The sequence below is a fragment of the Cloeon dipterum genome, chromosome 2 (assembly GCF_949628265.1).
Source record: "Cloeon dipterum chromosome 2, ieCloDipt1.1, whole genome shotgun sequence".
Classification (NCBI taxonomy): Eukaryota; Metazoa; Arthropoda; class Insecta; order Ephemeroptera; family Baetidae; genus Cloeon; species Cloeon dipterum.
This window is the reverse complement of record NC_088787.1, coordinates 11,585,138-11,601,864: the sequence shown is the minus strand read 5'-3', so window position 1 is coordinate 11,601,864 and position 16,727 is coordinate 11,585,138. Positions and strand designations below refer to the sequence as shown.

Here is a 16,727-nt window from a genome sequence, read left to right as displayed (position 1 = left end):
CGAAATGAGAGAGAGAGAGAGAGAGAGAGAGAGAGAGAGAGAGAGAGAGAGAGAGAGAGAGAGAGAGAGAGAGAGAGAGAGAGAGAGCATCCAATAACGCCGCAGCACGGTTCTCACACATACATACACGGACGGACGCGCAGGTATGCGGCTGAGGCGGCGGCGGAGCAAGGGCCGACCCCGAATAAATTTGTTCGACGACGAGAGCAGGGTGACGATCCGCCCGCCTCTATCTCTGTGTTGTGATTACATTATTGTTGCACGCATGTCATGAATGCTGATCCTCGGGCTGGCTGGCTATGGCTGGCGCGGCGCCGGCGGACGACATCAACTTCGTGCCTCTCAAGAGCATTTTGGCAGACGCGTGCGTGTTATTTAATCAACGGTTCTGTGGATTATGTGCCTGAAAGCTGACAGTGATTGTTTTGCATTCATTTTGAGTTGGTTTAAGGTTTTAACACCGTAACATTTTATTAACATACATAAATATGTCACACACAATAGGGGTTGCAGAGATATTGAGTGAGACGGCTTGACTTAAACCTTTAACTAGCAACTTTCGGCTTTCTTTAATTTTAAAATCATATATTTTAAAAATTATTTTTGGTTAATTTGAATAGGATAAATAATTTTTCAACTGTAAAACATTTCAATTGTGACAAAAATGATTTTGAATTTTCAGCTCTCAGCGTATTTTCCTTAAAATAAATGTATTTTGGCCAACAATCTACATACTAATATTTAAAATTTTGATTTGTTGAATTGATAATTATTTTAAAGCAGAGCCGCATCTAAAATTTCTGAGTTCTTAAGTGGTAATTTACTTTAATATATTCTCTTAATAACCGTTTCAATTTTAAATTTTATAAATTCCCCAAAATCTTTATTTTTTGAACCTCTGCTCAGCACATACATGGGCTATGAGCTCACCGGGTTCCAATAACACCGCCGATGTTGCAAATTAAGTATCTAAATTAATAACACTTAATGTCAGTGGGGCGTGATTTTTAGTATGTATCTTATCGTTTTTGCAGTCATCTGCTAGCATTATTGTATACCATTTCTTGCTGTAATTTTTATATTCTGTTCTTATAATTGTATGACTTTGGCAAGAATAAACAAATATAATAAAATTGTATTACTTGATGCACAAACCAAAAGGTAAATTATATTTAAAGCAAGTAAATTTGTGGCTTTATACGGGGCTTGATATATGTATTTACAGGTTATTGATCGGTGGGTTGAGGGATGTTGATTTCACCTGGTTGCAATTTCCTGCGTCGGCGAGTGATTTAGGTGATTTTCCGGCGGATGTGGCGTTCGCAGTGGACAAGACCTGGAATTTGCTGGCGAGCCGCAACAGCAAATGGTTTGTTTAGCTTCCGTTTTCGTTCCCCTCGATTCAAATTTCCCTCGATTAGTTTGTCTGCACTCTATTATTTTATTTTCTCTTAAAACGCTTTTGTGAGGCCACCTACATTATAAAATAAAAAGACATGATGGAGGTACGTGCGTGACAGTGAGGAGAAGTTTGATCAAATATTTAGCTCCTACACCGCCGCGTTAAGTTTTTTAGGTCGCCTCTCGCGGAAGAAGAAGAAGAGGAGGCAAAAGTTGCTGCGGGAATTCGGTCGACTGTCGAATCGGGTCGAGCGCCGCAAGACAAACTAACTACCGACTGGTAACCACACCACGCACACTTTTCTGTTTATTTGTTTGGCCTTTGGAATAGCTAAAATCAGATCAAAACGTAGCGATGTGCGAAATTGGATTTTGGCTTCAATTTAGAGCTCCTGAAATTTGTCAGCGTAGGCAACCTGCACGGTAATAATGCTGAACAGGTTGCATACATACTTTAAAATCGATAGGAGTCCTCACAGAAACTGAATTAATTTGCTTTATATTTTTCTTTTAGCCATACGCAGGGTTTATGCCTATTATTTTCTTGAGGAAGTCTAGAAAAATTCTTTTTATCTATTTTGATATGAATTTCTCCGAAATTTTGCTATTTGTTCTGAAAACACGTACGCAGAAAATATTTTATAGCTGAGTGAGGTATAATATCAAATAAAAATGACAGCAAGAATAAACAACTATATGAGAAATATTTTTTACCAACGGAGAAATTTTTTTAAAGAATTGGAAAGTTCCTTCGATTTATAATTTAATTTATTTCACTGCTGAACACATTAATGGTAATTAAATTGTGAAAAAGGTACGTTGCATAAGCGATCAAGTCGCTGAAACGTCGGCAAATTATTTCCCTTACTTTTGAGAGATAATATTTAATTTTTTCCTTAATATATTTATAAAATATTCGTCACAGAGCTTAGGCTGCCATTTTAAATAGGATTAATAATTTTTTGCTAAGAAATTCATGAAGAATAAGGACATCAGCTTAGGAAAACCTCTAATTAAAATCACTCAATCACCTATAAATCAGATTCCTTAATCAGAATTTAATTTATTTTAAGGTTAATATGTATAATGGCACAAGATATTATAGATATTTTTATATCTGCTGGGAATCTTATTTAAAAATGAAACAAAATCAATGACAAAACGCACAGAGAATTTAATTCGCTTTCTTGCTCTTCCTCGCAACACGCTTTTCTGCAGCAGTCTTTTTGAGACCCTTCATCTTCCTGGTTTGAATGGTTCCAACCTTCTGTTTGCCCATGTGGATGCGTCCGTGCGTCGTGCCCAGGGCGTCCTTGGATACGTTCTTCTTCGGCTTGGATTTCGCCTCTTGAGGGGTCCTTTAATTTAAAAAGTTTTTTAGTTTTTCCTCACAGAGTATCAGGGGGGGGGGAAGGAAATACCTGCAAGCTCGCTTCATCAAATCCTCCGAGGCAAACTTGGTCCTCTTCAGCACCATGTCAATATGCGGACCCAGATTCTCCAGCTCCACCCTCGGCAACTTTGTCGATGACTTCTTCAATTGGATCCTGAAGAGGTTTATAGTTAAAAAATTCAATTGAGACCACCATTAATGAATTTCTTACTGGTAACTCCTCATCAGAATGTTGTCATTGGTGGCCGTGAACATGATGACGTGCTCGAGCCCTTGCAGACGGACGGCGTCAATCACCTCGCCACGGAAAACGTCGACAAGCAGACTCTTGACCTTGGCCAGCTCCTGGCTCTGTTCCCACAGCTCGCCGCTGAAGACCAGGCACGGCTTTGTTTCCGCTGGAATGCTCGCGGTGAATTGGTCGAACGACTTGTAGTCGTTGATGCAGAACTCGACCATGTCCAACAGTCTGCCGTCAAACAGTCTCCCTGGAATAAAGAAGGGTAAAATCAACCTGCTGATTCGGAAACTAAATTAATGCCTACCAATGGTGAGTGAATTCGGCCTCTTCTTGTTTGTCGTTGAGAAGAAGAAAAGGGAAGCGTCATTGTTCCTGCATAGGTTCTCCACGGGCACAATGTTTTCAAATGGAAGGATGTCGTTTTTTCTGCTTAAGATCACGGCATGTGGCTTGCTAAGTTTGTACTAAAAGGGGAAAAAGTTTTAAAATATATAAGTTTGTTCACACGAGTGCATTTTGCTTACTAGATCTTTACTGCAATTTCTGAGCACTTCACTGGCTTTTCGGCCAGTTAGGAAAAGTTTCTTTTTGACATCTTCAAAAACCTTTGGCTCCTTTGCCAAAAGAATCTTTTTGCCTTTCCTAGTGGTTGGCTTTCTGAAAATGCGAATTGCATCTAACAATAGGATAAAACATTTAAAATTCTAACTTACTGCACTCGCTGTAGAGATGGCATGTTAGCAAACTTATTTAAATAAGAAATATACGCTCTAAATAAACAAAGCTTGTTGAAAAAGTGGCTGTTTCTTCACGTGGATCGGCAATGCTTGTTTACCGTGTTGTGTTAAATTATCAAACAGAAGACTATCGAGGAATGACCACGCCCCCTTTACAGGTAGAGCGGGGCGGGATTGCAAGACACAAAAATTATTTTGCTGAAAGGTGAACAATTTTTGAAAGAAATAATATGAAATTGTGGATATATTATTTGTTTTGCTGTTACTTAAGGAAATATATTTCGAAGCATTGGTCTCAGGGACGTTGTCCATTTCCTCAAATCGTGGAAATTGCACCCCTTTTTAAGTTATAACAAACGAGGACCGCAGTGCGCATTTTTAGCTTGACAAAATACTCGAAAAGGAATAAAAAAGGCTTTTTTTCTTTACCAGAGGATTTCAAGAAACTAACAAATCATGCCATCAAAAATAGAAGTTGAATATTGGTAAGAAACAAATTAATTGACCGGCTCATGTCATTTCCCCGCTTTTTGCTGTGGAATATAGTACACATATTTTCAATTATACTTTTATCCGTCTTGCTTTAAGCGGAACGTGTGGTCACAAAGCACAATTCGATGAGCTTGCAGAAAAATTGAAGGAGAAAATCCCAGATGTTGAACTTTCAGGTAGAGAGGGCCGGAGAGGTACGTTTTCTCCAGATTTTTTCGTTCTATGAAAATTTATTTAATTTCTTCCTCTTTCTCCCTCAGGTTCATTTGAAGTTACAATAAATGACACTCTAGTCCACTCAAAACTGCAGACACTAGCTTTCCCTGACTATGACGACGTTGTGGTGGCAGCAAAGGAGGCCGACGAAGGGAAACCCCCCAGGACTAAATTGAAGCAACAGACTATCACTTCCTGTATTATTTCATGAATGTGTTTCAAATTAAATAGGAGTAAATTCTTAAGTCAAAACAGAATTTTATTGATTGCTAAACTCATAAAATGGTGAAAAAAATTAAATTTATTTCTTCCTTCCTCCTCTCTCCTTGATGGAAAGGTTGACAACCATTCCGGGCATGATGTTGTAGTAGGCCAACGTGTTTCCATCCTTGAAGAAGACGCCCTCCCAATTGAGCTTCTGCTTGGAAGGCGGCAGACCTGTCTCCTCTTGCAGCTTGGCCTTCAGCAGGGTCACCTGCTCGCTCAGACTCATGCTGACGTTGAGGAACTGGCCGCGCAGACGGAATTCGGCCTTTTCAGGCTGATTTGGTACAATTACCTAGAGAAAGGAAATAATTATTAAGTAAGGTAAGGTTGATTCTTTAGGTGTTACTTCCATCTAAAGCAAAATTCTGTCAAGAGCTGTAAAAATCAGGGCTGCAGCTTTTTACTGACTTAGATAATTTGGCATTTTTTTACACAAATTATTTTTGTCTAGAATGAGTAACTTGTCCAGTTTTCTAGTCAGGATGTCGCCTTTATTACTTTAATTTCACAAAAATAAACTTAAATAGCATAGCTAATTGTATCCTTTAAGCTTAACTTGATTTTAATCGCTACTATTTTTAACTCTGCTTTTTAAAATATATTTTATGAAAGAGAAAATATTGTCATAGAAGAATAAAATGAAAAAATATAAAAAATTTTACCTTGAACTGAACCGGACTCTTATGGGTGGCGAGGAACTCAGCCTCTGGCATAAGGGTGTCCTCGGTGCGCTGCCTCTTGCCGCCTGGCGCCTCCTCCAGGTCCACCTCCATTGGATGTTTCATAGGCTGCGGTGGCGGCACGACTGGGGCCGCGGATGGCGGCATGTATGGAGGCATGGGGGGCGCAGGGTAGGCGGGGCGGGCCATAAGTGGAGGCGGCCCCCGCATGGCAGGCGGCGGTACCATCATCATCGGGGGCTGCGGGCCCGGCGGCATGCCTCCTGGGCCACCCATTGGACCCATCTGCATCGGCGCCGGTGGCAGCTTGGGCGGCGCCACGATCGTCGCAGGCTTGTTGCCAACGGACGGCGGTTGCGGCATCGACTGCTTCGACGGCGGCTGCGGCCCCTTGCTGATCGAGGCTGCGATCAGCACGTGTTTTGGTCCGATTTTCTCCTTTTCCTCGTCCGGCAGCAGACCCTTGGTCTTGTGGATTTGGTGGATCTGCTCTTCCAGACTGATGTTGGCACGTGCTGCCCGCGTCGCCGCCTCCACCGAGGACGTGTGTCCGTCCCACGTAACCTGCAGAATATACACAATTGTAATTAGTTGGAAAAATAAATTTTGAGTGCAAATTTAGAAGTGTTTAAAAAAATTTACACGGTGAAAATAAAATAAAAAATAAAGGACAATTTATCAAATTACTATACAAGAGATCGTCTATTTCCATTGTTTAATTTACAAGAGAGTAAATAAATAAAATATGTTTTTGTATGTTTTTTTAATGAATTCCAGGTAACGCAACAATTTATTGCAATTTAACGTACTTATAAATTAGTCGATTGGGAAATAAGAAATAAAGAATTATAATATTTCACTAGGACAAATATTGCAAATAAATTTTAGAAAAATGACCCAATCTTAAGAATACCAGTGCATAATTTGTATTGTATTTCATTTTTTACCATGGTGTGTCTGAACATGTTAAGCAACTGAAAACACTATTAAAATGAGAATCTGTACATGCCATTAATCAAAATAAAATCCCTTACCTTGTCATCCTTCTTTTTCTCCTCCTCGCCAATTTTTTTACCAATCGCCGTTTCCTCGTCACCGACACCGAAAATATCAGTACGTCGCTCGGCAAGCTGCTTCAAACTAGCCTCGATGGCCGTGCCTGGGGCGAAGACTGTCTCCTGTCCCATCCTCTCGTTTATGTGCTTGTCTCTCTGCTCCACCCAGCGAGGGTCCAGCAATCCGATTCGCATGTGCTCCTGCACCTTGCTTGCGGGGATCCTCTCCCCGGTGATCGGCGAGATGAGGTACTCCTCGGACGCATTTGAAATCTTGCCCTTGGCTGAAACAGCAATGAAAATAAATATTGAATGAAGCAGGTTGATTTTTTAAAATGTTTCAAGACTGGAAAATGGTTAAGTATAAATGCTATGCTAAATATTATTAAAAAATGCATAAAATGCACATGTGCATGGGATTTAATGAAAATAATTGCTGCAATTAGACCAAAATTTAATAGTAGATTTAAATCTGAGTATAACAAACCTTGTTTTGGGTCGTAACCCTTCTTCACAAGCACCTTGTCTGGTGCCGGAGGCAGTGGAGGTGGCTGCGCCTGGGAAATTGGCAGTGTAGCTGGAGCTGGATTGAGTCGAGGAGCCAATAAAGTTGTGCGTCGCATGTCTTCCTCTTCGTCACTAGACGCTTCCTCCATGTCTTGAACCTGGCATAAAAAGTAATACGTAGTTATGTAAAACATATAACTAGAAGTTATTTGATGTTACAAAATTTAATAATAATAAACTTTTTTGTAAAAATAAAGAAGCCTTTATGACGGAATATGAGTACTAACTATCCCCCTCCCCTCTACGCACATTTTCTGGAGTTTTATCGTCAGTAATTATCAATCTTAGAAGGCTTTGAAGTTCAAGAGTTAAATTTTCAACCCTAGTCAATCGATAAAATTTTAAAAGCCCTCCTGGGTGCGTTATAAGGAAAATTTGTTTACGCATGAAATTTTGATGAAAAAATAGAATAATCTTGTATATTTTGGCGCAAATTTAATTTATTTTTATGATAGTTTAATTAAAACAATTAAACTAATATGTAAAACTAGAGAAAACGTTTCTCATTTTGATGCAAAATTTAAATGAATTAAAATTATTAAGTACTTTAATCATAAATCATAACCAACGCATTTTGGCCAAATTTTAATCTCTCTGATAATGGACAGCAAACTGTAAGTTTGAATCATTGTCATTCCATAATATATAAACCTTTGCAGGTTCCTTCCATTTATGATTTTAACTTTGTAGTTTAAGTAATTTTGCTGATTTAAATTATAAATCACCATATGACAAATAAATAGTCTCAAACAGTTCATAAGTTTAATTAATACCTGAGTGTTATCCCTGCCCTCATCATCGCTGTCGAGCTGCATGGCCACCTCCTGGCCGTCCTCGATTCGCTCCTGCATGAGCACCCTGGCGCCGACCTCCTCAGGCGTGGTGGGCGGCGGGAATATTCCGTGCTCGAAGGGCTGGTAGTCGACCGTCTCGACAACGACAAAGTCGTGCCAGTCGATCTGTGCATAGGCGACGCGCTCCTTCTCCAGCTCCTCAGCCTCGCGCAGCCGCTGCGCCTCCTGATGTTTCTGCCACTCGGAGCGGTAGCGCACCTGGTCCAACACCGCCTGCTGCTGCTTGCTCTCGTCGCGCAGCTTGAACAGCAGCTCTTTAGGTGGGATCAGCACCTTGGTGTACTGCTCCAGCAGCTTAGTGAAGTACTGGAACAGTGAGTGCTGTGGCCGAAGGAAGTCGAATTGGTAATTTCTCTGCTCGCGGTTCATCAGGTTGGTCAAGAACTGCCTGCCATTTCTGGCCACAAACTGGGCTGTTAACTTTACGATGTCCCTGCGAAATAATAATTTTATTATTTATCTTGTGTATTTCTTTGAAGCTCTGCATTTCAAATTTTGAAGCTAGAATTAATCGCAGGTAGGTTATTAAATTTGTAACTTTAATTGAATAGCAAAATATTAGCAAAAAAGCATTAACTGATTTTTTAATTATGTAAGATATTTCTTATTGACCAAAATAAAAAAAACCTACAGGTCAAGAGCCGAAATGGAAGGTGGATCGGCAATGAACTCGAAATCTGCTGGCGGCTCCCTTGGGATGAAAGGCTGCTCAACCTGTTTCAAAATTTCCAGCTGCTTCTGCTGGGCAGACGCGAGGAGCGGCTTTTGCACTCCCGGCGCATCCGTGACTGAAATTTTCATAATTAGCCAATCTCCAAGGTCTCTCATTATTTCGTTTTACCTTTGCCCGACCTAAACTCGCTGACTTTGTGCTGGTAGTACGCATGGTAAGGGTCGCCGGTACTAAGGAAGTTGAACTTTGGGTTGCCGATCTCATTGGCTTTGATTCGGGCCTCGAATTCAGGCCCATTTCTGGCTACGAAGCTGGCGGTTTTGTCGACGATGTCTTTGCACCATTAAGGAAAACAACCTTCGAGAGACAAAAATTGGCACTGCAAATCTCCACCAATATACCTACCAAGGGTGTCAAGTTTTGGAACCAAAAAGTGCAACAGCATCTCAATGGTTCCGATCCCAAAATAAGCTTGACAGATTTCTGGACTTTATACAGCAACAATTTTTTTTCCAGAATTTGATTCCAAATCCAGAAAAATGATCACTGCACACAGAGATCCAAGAAAGCAAAACAGGTGAAAAATACACATCTTTCTGTTGATTTGACGCAGAAAATGATTTTTTTATGTATTTATGAAAGGATACTCCGTACTTCAGGAGGCGGGTAGATGAGGCCAATGTTGGCCGAAGTGGTGATCGGCGCATCCTGGGGCGCTTCAGCCAGGGCCGCCTCCGCCGCCTCTCGCTGCAAAATGTGCAGCGGCACATCCAGGTCCTGTCCGACAGTCTCGATGCCGGGCATTTTGCCTATTATCCCAGACTTTTCCTTCAATTCTGACTGTACACAGTGAGAGAAGCCGGCGATATCGACCTATCAACAACAAACTGACTCCATGATGGAGAATGTAAACAAACTGGGCGTGGCAGGGCCAATCGAATTGCGTTGAAGTAGTGGGAAAATTTGAAATCATGTGTTCGAGAGGAAGGTCGTAAGAGTCTTACTGTGGAGAGGGCGAGGTCTCTGTTTTTCTCTGTTATTATGTCTTTAAACGAAGGGATCGTCGTGAGGAAGGTTGTCATCTGCAAGGAAACCCTCTCGAGCGTAAAAAATGACCTCGTCTGCACTCAGCCTGGCTGCAACAAGGTTTTTAAATCCTCTTCCAATCTGGATCTTCACCTGTGGAAGTCGCATAAGATTCAAGAAAAAATGCCCTCGACAGAAAATAATTCAGCTGTGATCCAGTATCACTGTCCTGAACCTTGCTGCAAGTACAATATAGAGCAGGGGAGGTCGTTTCCCAAAGTTAAACTTCTAAAACAGGTTTTTAAAAAATTGAATAACGTCCCCTGACAATGTAATTATTTGTATTCTCTTTACAGCACTACTTGCAAATGCACGCAACTCGGAATTTTAAATGTGAAAACTGCGGCGTCTTCTTCGCCACCTTGGCAGCGAAAAATTACCATGCGAAAACCTGTGGCTGCCAGTTTGTCTGCTCCTGCGGAAAGGTCTACACCAACGACCAGGCTATCAAGGTCCATGCCTTAAGACACAAGCACAAGCTTCCTTCAAATTACATGTAACTGCTGATTTTATAATTTAAAAGAATAATTTTAATAATTTAATTCTAGAGTTAAGGTGAGCGTGGCAAACCAGGAACAACAAACCATTGAGGCACTTCCAGCAATTCAGTTGATGGCTGCCGTGGCCCTGAGTGAACTTTGCAGGCCAGTTCAGAGAGACGCTGAGGTGCAGACTGATGTCGAGGAAAAGCAGAAAAAGAAGCAAAATACGCCGACCAAGATTAATGGTAAAAATTAACTAAAAAATTCGGCTCGTGTTTTATAAATAAAAAATCTCCAGGCCCAAAACGTCGCAAGTCGACAACCAGTCAGGAGACGCAGACCCAGTCGACCAGCAGCACAATCCTGAAGAGGGCCATGCTGGACGCGAAAATCCCAGTACGATCTGCAAAGCGGAAGAGAAACACCGAGACGCAGACTGTGCGGAAAACACCAAAGAAGGCGAAAAATACTGAAACGCAGACAGCACAGTATCAGGAGCCTCCACCCATCGAGCCAGATATTAAGTCGGCTTCTCCTCTGCTGGAGGAAATGAGCAAGGAACAGCCGCAGGTGATCAACGACGTCGCCCTGCGCGAGGGCTGGATCAACCAAAAGTCGACGCAGACCATGCCCTTCGACTACCCCAGTCTGGACACTCTGCTCAACGACTACAAGGTGCAGCAGTCGTGCGAGACGCAGACCGACCTGTTTGACGAAAGCTTCCTCAACGAATGCGATGCCAGCTTTTCTATCAACACAGAGACCCAGACTTGTGATGAGATTAATGAGACCTTCGAGAACATGCTTCACTCCAACATGTACACCCAGACTTGCGATGAGCTTCTCAGTCTCAGCAATCTCGATTTTGCCGACATCGAGACGCAGACACTTAATTTGGATTGAGATTTTTGTATTCTGCGTCTTTGCAGACTGCCTGACACAGACAGGGTTGCAATTTTTTCTCCCGTGTGGTTTAACCAACGCTGATTTTTTTACACGATTTATTAAGTTTTTAATTTTACTTCGCAAAATGAAGCATTTATTATTGTTTTACATTTTTCTATTATTATACCATCTCTTCGCAGTCACGGTTTAACATTTAACCCTCCCAGAAAAAACAATATTTGTTTTGTAACCCTGCAAAGATCCAATTACTGAATTTTGTTAAATTATAAATTAAAATGTTGAATTATTGTTAAAAGAAATAAATTTATTCGGCTATTCCCAGCCCCAAATACCAGAACTTTCCTTGATTGTAGCTGCATTATCCCGCCTACTTCTGGTGGTGGCACTGGCTTCGCCCTTGGCCTTTATTCTCTTCTTGGCCGCCTCATTGCTTTGTCTCGCGACCATTTTCTTCACTCTCGACCTGATGACCTCAGGGGCGATTGTCGACGTTGTTGTTACACTGCACATATCGCTGGATGGACCTTTCCGCCTTGGAATCGACAGCTCATCTGGAACTAAAATTTAAACATTTTAATTCTTCAACTAGAACTTTTAAGGCAGTTTTTGATTTAATTTTTTTTGTCTCGATTCAAGCTGTTTTGTTCAAATGGCTTGAAATTGCACGGTTCATACTTATTTAATTAATGGTTCTGCAACGATTACAAGCTCAGATAAAATAGCAGATTGTCAACATCTAAAATTCACAGCCTTATGCAAATAATTACTCACAATATGGATAATCCTGAGTATCCGCAGGATCTTCGGTGTGTGCGTCAACAGCCTCAATAACTTCATCCAATTCCTTATGAAGAGCAGGAATATCATCAAAACAATCCGGAAGTTCTTTTCCAGCTTTCTCTTCTGAAGGTTCGATATCATCAGGCAACTTTGGAGTCTCCTCCTCTTCTGCTTGGTCAGTTTCTTCTCCTTCCTCATCCTCCTCTTCAATACCCATCTCTACTTCAAGATCTTTTTTCATCTGCTTGGTGAAGCCACTAGCGAACACTTCAACGTCCAGGCTGTCCTCGCGGTCGATGTCGTCAAAGGTCGGGTGAAGACTGCTCTCGTAGGCAAAGCGCTTCTTGAAAAAGCTCCTGATGCAGTTCACGTCGCGGTCAAAGAACATCTTGGCGTTAGTGTGCGAGGTTGAAACCATCTGAGGAAAGTCGATGATGATCGGCTTTCCCTCGCTGGTGAGCATGATGTTGAACTCATTGAAGTCACCGTGAATGACGCCATGGTTGGCCAGCTTCACGATCAAATTCATCAGCTCGTCGAACAGTTCTTCCACGTTCTCTACTTCACTCACCTGGCACCTATAAAAAACTGTTAAATTAATTTGTCATTATTGACACTGATTTTTCTTTACAATGGAGTTCCATCAATCAGCTCCATGATTACACAATGCCGACTGAAATCAAAGGGTTTGGGGACCGGAAAGCCTCGATCATACAGCGCCTTCATGTATGCAAACTCTTTAGTGGCAGAAATTCTGGACAGATAGATCCATGAGGCAGCTTTTCTGTGTTGGTGATAGTCCCTCTTTTCTTTCAAATTGCGGAAACAAATCCTTCCCAGCCTGGAAAATAGGGGAAATAATGTCATATTGCAGATAAGTTTTGATTTCAATTTTACCTGTGGATTTTCAAGCACAAAGTTTCTTGCTCCTCATTTCCAACGACATAAATAATGGACTCTTTTCCTGTTCCAATTTGATTTCCAAAAGACGTGATCACATTTCTCATGCTCAAAGTTTTTAGGGCTAGGTAATCATATCCTTGGTTGGTTAGCCGATAACCATCATCTGTAAAATCATAAATTTTAATTGCAAATAAATGTTAAAGACGGAAGCACTAAAAATATAGAACCGTACAATGTGTGCCTCGTTCGTAGCTCAGCAACTTGTGTTTGCAAAGCTCCTTCATCACCTTGTGAGCACCTCCATGTCTCAAATTTGCAATGCTCGCAACAAGGGCAGCTGGGACCAACTCGTGGTTTTTCATTCCCATCTCCACCTGGACGAAATACATGAATATACATACTATTTAGAAAGCTAACAATCATAATATCTATCGTACCCCTGTTAGAATTCGGAAGTCCTCTTTTGTGAGGTAGCGCAGCATGGTCACGTTCAACTTGCCCATGTTTCTCGCTCAAGTTTCACGACAGCAACAAAAACAACACAGTCACGTCTGCAAATATCGGCGATAAATAAATTATGTACGATACATATTTTTGCTGAACGAATACTCAAATAAATGAAACAGTGAAATTTCAGCCTCGGTCGTAATTTGCATTGATTTTTACCGAATAAGCGAGGAGCGAGGCGAGAAGCATGTGTGTCACGCGTGGATGTAACAAGAAACAAGATCATAACATCAGATGCGTAAGATCAACATAGGTAGGATCGGGTAGGAACATAGGGTACGATGCAGAGGGATCGACGCACTTTCAAAGTTCGCTTTAAGCTATTCAGTGATAGAAAAGTTGAATATCCCGCCCTAAAACATGGCTGCCTTGCTGCTCCTAATTTTGAATGGAGAGTGGGGCGGAGCTTGTTGGCTTGTTCACAGAAAAATAAGCGTGAGTGAAGTTAACCTGAGTTAGCAGATATAAAAAATATAACCAAGTAAGCGCACACACAGTCATAATTATATCTGTGCTATCTATCAAGAGATCATGACTCGCTTATATCTCTATGACAAAAATAATATTACCTATTTCGGTTATTGACACATTAATTTTATTTATCTCTTCAGCGATTTACATGTGGCTCACACAAAATTTAGTTTTTACACGTATATGTTTTTATGGATGAAAAATCTGATTAAAATACATATATCATATTTTTAAATAAATCTCTGTAATTAAAAAGGTCAGTTTTAGAAATGAGATTTTATAGAAACTGCTGTAACACACAATGTGCTCTTTTAACCATGTCATGGTTAAAAGAGCTGTTTGCAGAAAGGTCTGAAATATCACGATGAACGATGATTTAATTTATTTTATTTACTTCATTATCCGGAGCAAACCTTAATTATTAAAAGTCTAAATAGACTAAAGATATAAAATAAGTCCAAAAATTTCTTCAAATAACTTATAACGCTTATAACTATAAATATATTAATTCAGCGCAATAATGCAATAAAATTCTTCATAAACCGTTGTTTACAATAAGAACTGTATGAATAAATAATCAAGACTTGCATTATTTTTTATTATTACGAAATCATGGCGTTTACATTATAATTCTAGCACTTTTTCATTAGCTTCCTCTTTCATTTTCCAATTGAAAAACTGTAATCACTTAAATGAGAAATCAGCTGAAATGAGTATGAATTAATACCAAAAGCAGGAATTCAATGGACTCTAAATTTTTTATTTTTGATAAATGTCAATGAAGGCAGAATCACGCGTTTAAATTAAAGATCTTTCAGACAAGATGGTGTCAAGGTTTGAGCTTCTAAATTTTTTAACAAACAATTTATCGGGAAATATTTCACATTAGCATTATTTTTCACTTATTTTACATTTTTTTGCTACTCGCAATAGTAGCGGTGAATAGGTTCATTTGGATCAATTAAATTAATAACGCCGCCAGGAGTGAGAACCAGCAAGTTTTTCGTTCCACAGGTCATGTCGTAGAATTTTGCAGGCACGACCCCTGCGGGGACCAAAGCGCGTGAAATGCACCACGTGTCTGTACCGTTGCCGTTGTCTTCAGTTTCGCCAAAAAAATCCCAGCTCGGCCAGGTAAAAGCTGCGAATATTTTAAAATTTGAATTCGCTTCACATATGTATGACGAGTAGCAATTTAGCAGGCACCTCAACTTATTGTTATTAATTAACCCAGAACCCATTTTTGAAATGAATACTGAATGGAGGCTTAATTTAAAGACTCGGGGATGCCACACTGCATTAATTAAAAATTGAAATGTTAATTTCGGTTATTTTACTCTTGAATGTGGCCATAAAGTTGTTCCAACTGTCTTCTGTGGGAAATTCGGCCAATTTGAGACCCATTTGACAGCAAATCGAGGTGGCTGAGTCGAAAGTCAAGGCCTGTTAATTATTTCATTCTCAAGTTAACAAGACAATATTTTTGTATTAGTTGAAATCATAACATAAACACCAATAATAACAATTTCAACAAGACGATTATTAGAAATATACTGCTCCATATTTTATATTTACGTTCCAATCAACGCCGACAAAGTATTGCTTGCCGTTCCCTGTAGTAATCATGTTTCCAAAGTAATCTTAGAGATATCATAGTTGTTATAGTTATAGTCAGGTTTTTGCATTTTGCACGTACTTTTTCCCGTCGATTGAAGTTGAGTCACCAAATTAGTCTGGCAATCAACATAATTAAAATATAAACAATTTGTAGACTTAAATATTTAAAATAAAAAATATATTTGCTGAACTTCTCTCACGTCAACTATGCAGGTTGTCTTCGGCCGACACGTTCTGTCTAAAACTCCGTTACAGCGCCTCTGAGAATTTTATGAATAAAAGCAGAAACACAAATCCAAGCGCAAAATCAACAACTTGTACTAAATAGAGTAGCAATAAATTTAATATAATTAAACATGCGAGAAATTAACTATTATTTATGACAACAATTGTAAAATTACAAATCAGTCAAATTTCAAGCAAGAGATTAATGCAAAAGTAAATTAAAAAGTTTTAATAATTTTTCAAAATGCTTACAGTTGGTGTTGTTGTTGGAGTTGAAGTAGTTGTTAGTGTGGTTGTTGGAGTTGAAGTAGTTGTTGTTAGTGGGGTTGTTGGAGAAGAAATAGCTGTAGTCGTGGATGAAGAAGATGTTAAAGATGTTGTGGTGGTTGAGGTTGTTGAATGGGGAATAGTTGGAGATATAGAAGTTATTGGTGTTGAAGTGGAGGTTGAGGTTGTTATTTCAATTACGCTAGAAGAGCTTTTGGTTAAAGCTTCAGAATAAGAAACTGGAGGAGCAGTAGTCGTAGACGACTTGAAAGAACTAGAAGATGCCACCATCGAGCTTTTCAGTACAACACCTCTCATGGTAGACTAGTAATAGAGATAATTGAAGCACATGTAAACATAACACATTAATTTTCATGGCAGTGGTAAAATCTATCACACCATTGGTGTTGAGACGTTGTTGCTTATGAGGCATCGCGAGCTTCCGCAGCACCTCACAATGATCTCTCTTTGGAAGATGACTTGTAGAGGAAGCTCTTTTGAATTCACAAACCTTTTTCTCAGCAAAATGTTCATGGGCGAAATAAAATTATTCACTTACGAATCCGATGTGAGGGTTTTTTAATTTTAATCGAAGCGATTACTTTCGCAACAGAAGGAAATGCAATCTGGTGAATCGCAATAACATTTATATTACCATCTCGTTCGTTTATATTAAAATTAGATAATTATATATAGAAACCTTCTGTACGGAGAGCAATATAAACCAAAACGTAAACTGCATTTTGTGGTTTTCTCCAGACAAACTCTAAATAAATTAAAAATGAAATTATACAAATTGTTACCATAAATTACCAAAGTCTATTTATTTTGGCCCACGAACGAATATCTTTAAAAGGAGAGCGATAATGCTGCGCGATCGCTAACAAACACGAAATAAACTCTAGCT

The 16,727-nt window shown here is 39.8% G+C and overlaps 5 protein-coding genes across 5 annotated transcripts; 2 read left to right on the top strand and 3 right to left on the bottom strand.

Annotated features, from left to right (window-relative positions):
* Positions 1–2,555: 2,555 nt before the first annotated feature.
* Non3 (Ribosome production factor 2-like protein Non3) lies at positions 2,556–3,885 on the bottom strand. Its single transcript, XM_065480067.1, has 6 exons — positions 3,749–3,885; positions 3,560–3,692; positions 3,340–3,499; positions 3,006–3,282; positions 2,823–2,948; positions 2,556–2,759 (listed from the first exon to the last, which is right to left on the bottom strand). Exons 1-6 carry the CDS (start codon positions 3,769–3,771, stop codon positions 2,576–2,578), a joined length of 903 nt encoding a protein of 300 aa, XP_065336139.1. The 5' UTR covers positions 3,772–3,885; the 3' UTR covers positions 2,556–2,575.
* Positions 3,886–3,958: 73 nt separating this feature from the next.
* On the top strand, positions 3,959–4,731 carry LOC135935493 (migration and invasion enhancer 1). The gene is made up of 4 exons (XM_065477879.1): positions 3,959–3,977; positions 4,205–4,257; positions 4,361–4,458; positions 4,525–4,731. The coding sequence occupies exons 2-4, from the start codon at positions 4,229–4,231 to the stop codon at positions 4,689–4,691; spliced, it is 294 nt and encodes a 97-aa protein (XP_065333951.1). The 5' UTR covers positions 3,959–3,977; positions 4,205–4,228; the 3' UTR covers positions 4,692–4,731.
* On the bottom strand, positions 4,719–9,485 carry Sf3a1 (splicing factor 3a subunit 1). Its single transcript, XM_065477875.1, has 8 exons — positions 9,224–9,485; positions 8,745–8,909; positions 8,535–8,691; positions 7,823–8,336; positions 6,970–7,147; positions 6,462–6,766; positions 5,410–5,991; positions 4,719–5,039 (listed from the first exon to the last, which is right to left on the bottom strand). The coding sequence occupies exons 1-8, from the start codon at positions 9,378–9,380 to the stop codon at positions 4,782–4,784; spliced, it is 2,316 nt and encodes a 771-aa protein (XP_065333947.1). The 5' UTR covers positions 9,381–9,485; the 3' UTR covers positions 4,719–4,781.
* Positions 9,486–9,576: 91 nt separating this feature from the next.
* On the top strand, positions 9,577–11,209 carry Asciz (ASCIZ zinc finger protein). Its single transcript, XM_065477877.1, has 4 exons — positions 9,577–9,899; positions 9,959–10,158; positions 10,211–10,389; positions 10,443–11,209. Exons 1-4 carry the CDS (start codon positions 9,618–9,620, stop codon positions 11,045–11,047), a joined length of 1,266 nt encoding a protein of 421 aa, XP_065333949.1. The 5' UTR covers positions 9,577–9,617; the 3' UTR covers positions 11,048–11,209.
* A 124-nt stretch (positions 11,210–11,333) lies between these two features.
* RIOK2 (RIO kinase 2) lies at positions 11,334–13,476 on the bottom strand. Its single transcript, XM_065477876.1, has 7 exons — positions 13,400–13,476; positions 13,171–13,284; positions 12,966–13,107; positions 12,728–12,896; positions 12,462–12,671; positions 11,822–12,408; positions 11,334–11,607 (listed from the first exon to the last, which is right to left on the bottom strand). Exons 2-7 carry the CDS (start codon positions 13,234–13,236, stop codon positions 11,363–11,365), a joined length of 1,419 nt encoding a protein of 472 aa, XP_065333948.1. The 5' UTR covers positions 13,237–13,284; positions 13,400–13,476; the 3' UTR covers positions 11,334–11,362.
* Between the last annotated feature and the right edge of the window lie 3,251 nt (positions 13,477–16,727).

Coding starts and splice junctions, on each gene's coding strand:
- Non3 (XM_065480067.1), bottom strand. CDS start 3,771: ATGCCATCTCTACAGCGAGTGCA. Junction 3,283..3,339: donor GCCGAATTCACTCACCATTG/GTAGGCATTAAT, acceptor TCTTTATTCCAG/GGAGACTGTTTGACGGCAGA. Junction 2,760..2,822: donor TTGATGAAGCGAGCTTGCAG/GTATTTCCTTCC, acceptor TTTAAATTAAAG/GACCCCTCAAGAGGCGAAAT.
- LOC135935493 (XM_065477879.1), top strand. CDS start 4,229: ATGCCATCAAAAATAGAAGTTGAATATTG. Junction 4,258..4,360: donor AAAATAGAAGTTGAATATTG/GTAAGAAACAAA, acceptor TCTTGCTTTAAG/CGGAACGTGTGGTCACAAAG. Junction 4,459..4,524: donor AGGTAGAGAGGGCCGGAGAG/GTACGTTTTCTC, acceptor TTTCTCCCTCAG/GTTCATTTGAAGTTACAATA.
- Sf3a1 (XM_065477875.1), bottom strand. CDS start 9,380: ATGCCCGGCATCGAGACTGTCGGACAGGACCTGGATGTGCCGCTGCAC. Junction 8,337..8,534: donor TCCATTTCGGCTCTTGACCT/GTAGGTTTTTTT, acceptor ATTATTTCGCAG/GGACATCGTAAAGTTAACAG. Junction 6,767..6,969: donor GGGTTACGACCCAAAACAAG/GTTTGTTATACT, acceptor TTGCTGTTTCAG/CCAAGGGCAAGATTTCAAAT.
- Asciz (XM_065477877.1), top strand. CDS start 9,618: ATGTCTTTAAACGAAGGGATCGTCGTGAGGAAGGTTGTCATCTGCAAG. Junction 9,900..9,958: donor AAGTTAAACTTCTAAAACAG/GTTTTTAAAAAA, acceptor TTCTCTTTACAG/CACTACTTGCAAATGCACGC. Junction 10,390..10,442: donor TACGCCGACCAAGATTAATG/GTAAAAATTAAC, acceptor AAAAATCTCCAG/GCCCAAAACGTCGCAAGTCG.
- RIOK2 (XM_065477876.1), bottom strand. CDS start 13,236: ATGGGCAAGTTGAACGTGACCATGCTGCGCTACCTCACAAAAGAGGAC. Junction 13,108..13,170: donor ACTTCCGAATTCTAACAGGG/GTACGATAGATA, acceptor TATTTCGTCCAG/GTGGAGATGGGAATGAAAAA. Junction 12,672..12,727: donor TTGTGCTTGAAAATCCACAG/GTAAAATTGAAA, acceptor CCTATTTTCCAG/GCTGGGAAGGATTTGTTTCC.